Here is a 9,880-nt window from a genome sequence, read left to right on the forward strand (position 1 = left end):
GTGAATTTGGCACCAGGCACATCATTTTCGGAGAGAATTGGTAGGTTTAGCTCTGTAAACATCTCCTTCGTACACGATTTCCATTCATTTCCTATTCGGGACAAACGGTGTCTTGTCCCTACTTAGCAACAGTAGCTAATGTCATGAATATTAATGAGCGGAAGTGACGTGTTGCTTGCGGTACGCCGTTGCCATATGGGCGGCACGGGTCTGCTGCAACCCATAATCTGTGACCTGGACTGGCAGTGAATGAGTTAAGATAGTGATCATTTTTGAATCGATGTCTACTATTTTGACCTCTTCCCCTGAAAATGTGAAATGTAGATTCGTTCCTTTGTTTTTTGATAGCTGTTTGACTTTTGTTTACTTGATTATTTGTAGATTTTAAACGTTCGCAGCCAGGTATTTCAGAGGTTGACATGTCCGTATGGGAGATGAGCCAAGTGTTTGAATGGAACAGGTTTCTGAGTCTCTACGCAACATTGCGAAACATTAGGGAGTCTCGGAAAGTTTTCACGCCCCCGGAAAATACACAGTCTAAACTGAGGAGGCGGAGGCGACGGCGGCGTGAAAGTGAGCTGGGAAGGGAAACCCATGACTTCCGTGATTTTTCCTCCCGAGGGAAACCAAACTCAAACCGGCCCTATAAAAGGGCCGGCTTGACGACATTCTGTTCAATCTCGAGAGCTGGACCGGACTGTGGTGCACAAGAGCAGCCATCCTGTGGAAATTTATCGCAAAACAATTGGACGTCTCGTCCCTTCAGCCGTATGCATGTGCGCATTGTTGGGAGGGGAATATAAAGACATGGAAATTGGGCAACATGAGAAAAGAGACCACAACCGTGGTCGTGTAAGGTGTCTGGACGCGTTCATGGTCGCCTCCATCGTCGCCCTGTTTGCAGCGCTGGGTGTATTGGCTGCCGTGTGTGTTCCGCCTGTTATGGAGTTGCAATCCAAAGTAAACACTGGGCTGCAAGAGTATAAAGTTGGAACGGAAGAACCAAGTGTACCCACACAGGTATATTTGAGATTCTTAAAAATGTTAGGCATTTCAGTTGCGTGTCATACTTGCCGAATATGACGTTTTATACCATGTTTGTCTTTGTGTTGACAGAGGCAGAATTTTGCTTATTTGGAGGCAAGTTCAAGTAAGTATCTTTATTTTTTTGGGATAAAATGTGTTTAAACATCTCAAATCCATTTTTAAACAGCGCTAATTCTGATCAGGATAAAACTGTACAGTGATCCCTCGTTTTTCGCGGTTAATAGGGACTAGATCCCCCCGCGATGAATAAAAAACCGCGAAGTAGCAACCCCCACCATCCCGCCAGTTTTTAGTGTGTGTTCAATGTATTTATTCAGATTTAGCAAAGGAAAGAGATAAATATAAGACATGTTTTTTCATTTTTTTCCCAAAGTATAATTTAAAAAAAAATGTATATGGCGGAAAACACTCAGGTGGCTTGAAGTTTCGCTCTGAGACCCCCAATTTGGCCAAATTTCGAAATTGTCTGAAATTGTCCTACATGCATGTGTAATACAGTACATCATTGGAAAGCTTAAAATCTCTATTTTCTGGTGGAAGAAAACATTTGAGCAGGAGGGCCTTTTTAGGAAACAAATTCTTTTAAACGCCTTAACCCCAACTTGAGGTGAGAGCATAAGAGAGCATGATTAAAGACACCATGATTTTAACGAGATATTATTGCGTACTGACCTTATTTCGATCCAAAAACTCAGTGTAGCATGTATCACCGAGTGTCAAGACACAGCTAGTAATGGCCACAGCCTGACTTTGCGGGAATTTTATGGGTGAAACGCGGTAATATAACAAGGGTCGCGATGCAGCAATCGCAAAAGGAGTGGTCGAGGTTTTTTTTTTTTTTTTTTTTCTTAATCAAATTTTCTTTCTTTGGTTCAAATATTTATCATCTAAAATTTAGGGGAAAATGTGACAGTGACAAAAAAAAAAAACTACAAATAAGTGATAGTTATGAGGGTTACAGTATATCCGTGACCTATTTACAGACACAATTTTATTCATTGTGACGTCATTTGTTCAAAAGTTATATATAAAGCTATATATGCGAGTGAATAATTTTTTAAAGTCATTTTAGACATCAATGAATGATTCTAAGCTAAAAAAGAGGGACATTTCAAATAATAAATATAATTACTTACCTCTCTTTTATGGCTTGGTTGAAACAAAAGGGGTTACACGATGTCTGTAAACGGGGGTCTCCAGGGTAAAATGGACAAATTAAAAATAATCTGGGGGCTAATGCACCATGAAACTCATACGGCAGCATATAGACATATTGTTCTATCAAACACAACAGTTATTTTGACCTAAAATACAGCAGTTTATTTTAAAGAGGGGTGCAAGAGCAGAAATTGCTTTTTCAGCCTTGTCTGTGTTTTCCGCAATATATATATATATATATATATATATATATATATATATATATATTGATAAAATATTTTTAATTAAGCACTGCAAATGTAATGATTATGATAATAATTACTAATAATGTTATTGTCCCACCCAATTATTTTTAAACAAGAATAAAGTACAAAAATGTTTGGCTTTATTACATGTTTCATTGAAAATCCGCCTAAGCTGCTCACCTACACACAATGAGTTGCCACAGCAACTGTTTAAAAAGTTAAACGATGATTGACCATGTGTTGCTTTGAAGTTCGAGTCTCTGGCAAGCTCAAACTAAAGACGTTTATCAATCATCGTTAACTTCAATAAGCAAGTCCAGTGCACTGCCTGACCAACAAAGAGCAGGGAGAGGGAGGGAGGGACGGAGAGTGAGACTATGCGATCAGCTCGGTATATGTATTTATTATTTATTTTTTAATTGGAAAAAAAAATCCGCGATGGACTGAGGGCGCGAAGTTTGAAGCGCCAAGTAGTGAAGGATCACTGTACAGTATTTAGAGACGGGTCGTGGATCCCCTGAACTGGGCGCCTGCAAGGGAGGGCTCCAGATCTCACTTGCCTTATTGTTTTTCTTGATGAGGTCACTAACTAAAACGTCTACTCCTCCGTTACTCGTGGGTGGATTTGAATGGAATTTGGTATTTATACTCTAAAGATGTATACGCATGTAACCTCGGAGCCCGAATTTTTTGTTTTTGTCTCAAGGCATATTAATTAATTGCAAAGTTATTGTTGCCCATAAATTCAAACTTAGCCAGTAGAGGACATGCGTGCTTTTCGGGAGTGGTTACCACGTGTCTGGGCTGATGAGAGTTTAAGGAGCCAGGCAGTTGTAGTTGCGTATTAAAGTCTGATCACTAATTATCACAAATTTAGGGGTGTGTAATCAAAAATAAATCAAGAACGAAAAAGATAATACTTAATAAGTGTGTTTGTTTATTTAAAATTAAACCCCAAAAAATATTGACACAATGAAATTTGCTTGACTGACGTCACAGACATGACTGCGATGTTTATTTTACTCTATTATGCTTTTACAAAGGACATGGCTGCTTTAATTAATTACACTTGTGTAAAAATAGTACCAGCATAGAAAGTATGCAAGCTGTGGTGATGAAACTTGCTAGAGAAACAAAAGAGAGAAACATCTACAGTTTTGCAACCAGCAATACCCGCTTTAGGTGTACTAGACTGTACCATTCATCTACAAGACAACAGTCTTCAATGGATTGCGGCATACTTTTGGAATGTAGGCGGATTCCAAGTATGCAAACTATGCACATGTAGAAGTAAACTCTTGAACCCAATTATTCTTGCAAGCTGCTTTTTCCAAATCTAAAATTTAAGAAAATCATCAGTAAATATCTTTTTGGTCACGTTCATGTTTTTAAAAAACGAGGAGAATCTGTCACACATTGTTCAAAAGTGTTGCCATGCCAAACCCTTATTTTCCCCTGTATTTTCAGTTCCCAATCCTACAATGATCTATTTTTCCTAAATTGCATTCAGTCAACATTCAGTTACACAGAATTGACACGCCACTACAAACAAGTACAAAATTAAAGTTTGTACAAAATGCAAGTTTGTGTGTAGTCAAGTGACTGTATTGTTACCTCTGATTGGTATAAAGGAGTCATGTGGTTATTGTTGTAATTAGAGCTGAAACGAATACTCGAGCAACTCGAGTAACTCGAGTTTAAAAACTGATTCGAGTCATTTTATTCACCTCGAGGAATCGTTTAATTTTGCCAGCTCTAAGCATCACGTTTTGCCCGGACTGCTTTTAATGCGGGACAACGCGCTGTCGTCTCGTGCGTAGAGGAAGAAGCAATAAAAAAAAATACCTTACTGCAGCCGACAGTCGTTACAAACTGCGCCGACGATGCTAAAAACTACGCCCGCATGTTGCTACGGTGGTAGCAGCCTAGCAGGTAGTGTCTGATGCGTGTCATAGATATCACATGTACGTAGAACTAGATGTGAAATGACCGACTCGGCGGCGTTAATAAAACGTTAATAAAACATCTTAAAGCAGTACACTTCTCGGCGCTCATAAATAAGATTAACGTTACTTTCACTCGCTCACGTAACGTTATGCCTGCGGAGGGCTAGGTTTCTATTCATTATGACCACTGTCGATGCGTGGCTAACTCTTACATACAAGCTATATTTAACCTGTGAAAACAGCGCTGTAGAGTGATTAGGGTGTAAAATAAAAACATAATAATGCTAACTGTCAATATTAGCTCAGTAGTCATTGCTGGATAAAACACCAAGTCGCACTGGTGCCTAATGTGCTCCAATACGGGCACAGCATTTATTTTGAACACTGCAAAAACTCAAAATCCTATCAGGACTTACAGTTTAGACTAACTTAAAACTTAACTAGAAGTTATAGCTTGACAAAAGTGGAAAATCAATTGAAACACGAAGGAAAAACACCTAACTTTTAAGTCATGTGTGTTATCAAGCATAATGACATTTTTAGGTAAGAAATATATATACTGTATATATATATATTTTATAAGATCTAAAAGTTTTTGGAGTGAAAGCAGTGAATTAGTCTTTTTTTTTTTGGTCACATTTGAGATGCAATTGTTGGCTGTTTTCAACAATGTACATCGAAAATAAAGACATTGATTGACTGAAAATGGTTCAATATTACACGAAATGTATTGTTTTCTCATCTATATGTATAATTGCTCTTTACCTAAAAAAAAAATGTTTTATCCAATTACTCGATTAATCGATAGAATTTTCAGTCGATTACTCGATTACTAAAATATTCGATAGCTGCAGCCCTAGTTGTAAAGTCTCATTCATAAAACTGGTAGATGGCACATCCCTTATTGGATTTTTTTTCTCTTTTACAGGTGAATTGGGGAACGCAACCTTCAAGTGGGAGCCAGTCTACTACAGCAACAGGACGACTGTCGGAAGCAACTTCTTATTTGACAACGATCAACACTGGCTGCAACCGCTCCGTACGGGCAGTTACTTCATATACCTCAATCTTAACCTGACCTGCACATACAGATGCAGCAGTGGCCTCCTGAGTGTGCGTGTGGGGGACATATTGAGCTGCCAAGTGAAGTTGCACGCTAAGTCCAAACAAGAGAGCAAGAACTGCTGGACAGTGCACAGGTTGGAAAGCGAAAAACAGCTGCTAACACAAATGAGCGTGGATGAAGGGGGATTGAAGGACTGGAAGCTGGAGCTCTACGGTTCTAATTTGGGAGTGTTCCGTGTGGACTGAAAACAAGTAAACAAGTAACCCGACTAAAGAGGGGAATGGCACAATACACTTTACAGAGCACACCTGTAAAAGGGCATCAAAGCGAAGAAAGTTCAATCAGGAAGCAGATATGGATTAAACATTGACTGCCTTTTTTTTTAGTAATGTGCATATTTATTTAACGTAATGTGACTATTTATGTTGCCAGTTGCTCGATGTCAGATATGGTGTTACTATAAGTTGATAACACTAAATTTTTATGAACACTTTAAGTTCCACTTGTAGTTTTTATTTGAGTTAATATTTTCTTAATGGATTCCAGGTTCCCATCTGTATTCCCTTCTTGCAGCACTGCACCACTGCAGTAAATGACTCATTTGTTTTTATTAACCATATAAAAGCTGAAGTTTTGAATTGCTATTCAACATAAATACAGCTGTAAATGAGATAAAATATTTTTCTCAGCAATTCAGTCACCGGTCACATCCATAAAAGCCTGTTTAAGAATAAGTTTTCCAACTTCAACGGCTGCAAAGTTATTCCAAAACTCTTTTTTTGATCTACTCCATGGCTGCCATTGATGTCACTAAATGTCCAATCAGGTTGAACCGGGAGTGCTGACCGTGAATGGCCACTGCAGGTTTAAGTGCAAATGGTGCAAAAACCCCGACTTTTGGGTTTCTTTAATAGTAAAGTACAGCAAAATGCTGTCACATATGTTGTATCATGTTTAACATGTGGATTTGCAAAATGCGATAGAAGAATGTAAGTCCAATGGACAAATTGCATTGTGCTGATTGTATCCATATTACAATGGAGGTAAACATGAGCTCCTTTGCGTTTACGCGTGCGTGTGAAAAGGAGAAAATGACGTCTGTGAAAGTGATTGCGGCCGAATCACAAGTGGAATATTTGAAAAGTGCTTAGCGAAGGGGAAAGTTCCCTGTTGTTGCCTGTAGCGGGAAGACACAGTGCATCACTTCCTGTTTATTTATTTTGAATTTCTGTTTAGGCAAAAAAAGGTTGAGCCTTTAACTGTGTATGACCACAGAATTATATATATTAATGTATATGCACATGTATGTTTGTTTGTTTTTGTAATTCATGGATTTTGGAAAAATAAATGAATAGTAAGATCAAACTTTTTGTGCTTTTATTTTTTTGTTTTTACATAGCACATCATTTTTCTTTGCTTGATTAAAACTAGGCTAACCTTTACAGAATTATACTGATAATCACAGATCAGTTTAGTATTAATTATTGTGATAATAGAATATATTTTAGTTCATTTTTTAAATACTGTGAATGAATATTATTCCTTATTATTATCATCATGATTATTATAATTTCTACACCACAGCATACTACAACCACAATAATAAACATTTGATTCAAATCTGGCTTTAGTTCTCGCAATACTTTTAGACAAAACAGAGGTAAGCAGCCAGATGAAAATGTTTTAAATTTTGTTTCATCCTGGATGGAAAAAGTTCATTCATATTCAATAAATTTTTAAATTGTTTTAGATTGCCATGACCTGCGTCAACTTTCTTGCACTAAGGTGTGCAAAGATGTGTAATGAGTTGATTTTGGTCTTATGACAGGAAATAACCCAGTTATTTCAAGAGTCTTGTGAAACATGTTTTCTTATGTTTTCATATGCTGTGTACACCTACTGTCAAATTTTATTGCTGTCATCAAGCACGGCCTTTTGTGTAGAAGAATGGTGCTATCATGTAAGATAACACAGCAACATGATAACATTTGGACAATTACGGGTTTGATTTAGTTTTCTGTTTACATTTTTCCTAATGGTTTGTAAATGCAGTACATGTTAGTATGCTGTCAGGTCAGCAGAGCGATCTACACCTGCTACGTTCTCTCTTGTGCTCGTATATAAAATAAAAATTACTCGCCACAACCAGTTTGTCTTCTCTGGGATCCCCTCCTGCTCGCGCACCCGTAACAGCAGTAACACCAGGACTTGCTGCTTATCTTTGATACATTTCATTTACGCTTCCTAAGTTGTGATAAAGGTTTAATTTCATGTGTACAGTCTGTTTTGTCATGGTTTGAGTTCCTAGTCTCCCAGACGATGAAGTCGCTCCCTTTCCTGGTCTCCCAGATGATGGCAACGCTCCCGCTCTTCCAGACAATGACGTCGCTCCCACTCTTCCAGACGGCGACGTTGCTCCAGCTCCTGCTCCTGCTCATCGCCACGACAACGTCGCTCCACCCACCATCATTTCTGGTCTTGACCCAGACCACTTCACTCCAGCTCCCGTTTCATGTCTTCGCCACAACGCTCCACATTTCCTGCCACGGCTGGGCGGTAAGCCAGACGTCTGCCCGATTAACCCGTTCGGTCGCTCACATCTGGCGCCCTGGATGCACGCCCAATTGACCCTTGCGGTCGTCCCACGTCTGGCATCCTAGACGCCTGCCTAACAGACCTGTTGGGCTATCCCAGTTTCCTCCTCAGGGTCACATTCCGCATGCCCTCCTTGAGACCTTTTTGTTTGACTTTGGGATCCGTCCCTTTTTAGGTGGAGTTATACTGTCATGGTTTGTGTTAGGTTTGGTCTCGTTTGTGCCCTATTGTGTCTTGTCCTCGTGTTTGTCCATTGTTCGCAGCTGTTGTTGCCTGTTCCTTGTGTATCCATCAATCTGCTGCCTCTCGTGTCACCCACCTGTGCTTCGTTGTCTAGTTACCCCTTGTCTGTGTATGTAAACTCCCCATTTTTGTTCAGTTCTTGTTGCGTCATCGTCGATTTCTCGTCTATGCCAGCGTGCCTGTTCCTGTGCCGTATCCTATCAAAGTCCAGTTTTATGTTAAGTTATTTGTTTCCCAGCCGTTTGGTTGATCTCCCAAGTTTTTATTTGTACTTTTAGTCTTAAATGCAATTAAAGTCTTTTGAGTTACCTCACCTCCATTTCCCTGCATTTGGGTCCACCTCGCCTGCCTGTGTATTTGTATTCCATTTCAGGTTTTTTACCTATTCAACCTCTGGTCATTATCTAATGTTGGATGTCCTGTCATCTGTTGTGGTGAGGGAGTCTGTTTTTTTGTTTTTGTTTTTTGTTTTGGACATTATTAATTGTAGATTATTTGATTTTTATTAGGGCTGTCAAATTTATCACGTTGACGGGCAGTAATTAATAGAGATGTCCCGATCACATCATTTTCAAAGTATCGGAATCAGCAAAAAAATATCGGACATGCCTTTTTTTAATATATATATTTTTTCATTAAATCGTTTTCTAATTGTATTTAACGTTACAGACATAATATGTTACACTCATCCAGAGTCTTTAGTTTAGGCTTAAGGTAGGGTTATCAAATTTATCCCAATAACGGTGGTAATTAATTAAAAAAAACAATTTATCACGCTAAAATATTTAACGCAATTAATGCATGCACTGCACGACCCACTCACGCATTGTCGCGTTCAATCTGTAATGGCGCCGTTTTACCTATATATAGAGCTAAAAAGCAGCGTAAAATGAGTAGAGTGAATTTTGGCAGCCTTTGGAGCCTTTTTTTAACTGGCTAAAGCCTTGCAATCCCTCTCCCTACAATTAGAAATATCGTGGGAAGCAATGTGGGGAAGAAAGGTAGTAATTGATCTTTTAACAACCTGTTATTTCCCAACGCAGAGAAGATATATCAATTGGTACCACTACGCACAGTCATGGTTGCGCTTCCCATCATGCATTTGGGCAGAACAGTTAAATGGCTACAGTATCATTTACTGAAAGCCAAACAAATACACTAGATGGCAATATTTAGTCACAATATACAAAGTCACATTATCCTTTAAGAATTACAAGTCTTTCTATCCGTGGATCCCTCTCACAGAAAGAATTTTAATAATGTAAATGCCATCTTGAGGATTTATTGTCATAATAAACAAATACAGTACTTATGTACTGTATGTTGAATGTATATATTCGTCCGAGTTTTATTCATTTTTTTCTTAATGCATTGCCAAAATGTAAATGATCGGGAAAAATTATCGGGAATGATTGGAATTGAATCGGGAGCAAAAAAAAAAAAAAAAAGCAATCGGATCGGGAAATATCGGGATCGGCAGATACTCAAACGACCGGGAGCAAAAAAACATGATCGGAACAACCCTAGTAATGAAATTTTTAAATTAATCACGTTAAAATATTTGACACAATTAATGCATG

The 9,880-nt window shown here is 38.6% G+C and overlaps 1 protein-coding gene across 1 annotated transcript; it reads left to right on the plus strand.

The window, feature by feature from the left end:
* Window positions 1-280: 280 nt before the first annotated feature.
* On the plus strand, window positions 281-6,799 carry LOC130919960 (uncharacterized). Its single transcript, XM_057842642.1, has 3 exons — window positions 281-1,020; window positions 1,117-1,150; window positions 5,325-6,799. The coding sequence occupies exons 1-3, from the start codon at window positions 775-777 to the stop codon at window positions 5,705-5,707; spliced, it is 663 nt and encodes a 220-aa protein (XP_057698625.1). The 5' UTR covers window positions 281-774; the 3' UTR covers window positions 5,708-6,799.
* The last annotated feature ends 3,081 nt before the right edge of the window (window positions 6,800-9,880 follow it).

This window comes from Corythoichthys intestinalis, chromosome 8 (genome assembly GCF_030265065.1).
Source record: "Corythoichthys intestinalis isolate RoL2023-P3 chromosome 8, ASM3026506v1, whole genome shotgun sequence".
NCBI classification, from domain to species: domain Eukaryota; kingdom Metazoa; phylum Chordata; class Actinopteri; order Syngnathiformes; family Syngnathidae; genus Corythoichthys; species Corythoichthys intestinalis.

Coding starts and splice junctions, on each gene's coding strand:
- LOC130919960 (XM_057842642.1), top strand. CDS start 775: ATGTGCGCATTGTTGGGAGGGGAATATAAAGACATGGAAATTGGGCAA. Junction 1,021..1,116: donor AACCAAGTGTACCCACACAG/GTATATTTGAGA, acceptor TTGTGTTGACAG/AGGCAGAATTTTGCTTATTT. Junction 1,151..5,324: donor TTATTTGGAGGCAAGTTCAA/GTAAGTATCTTT, acceptor TCTCTTTTACAG/GTGAATTGGGGAACGCAACC.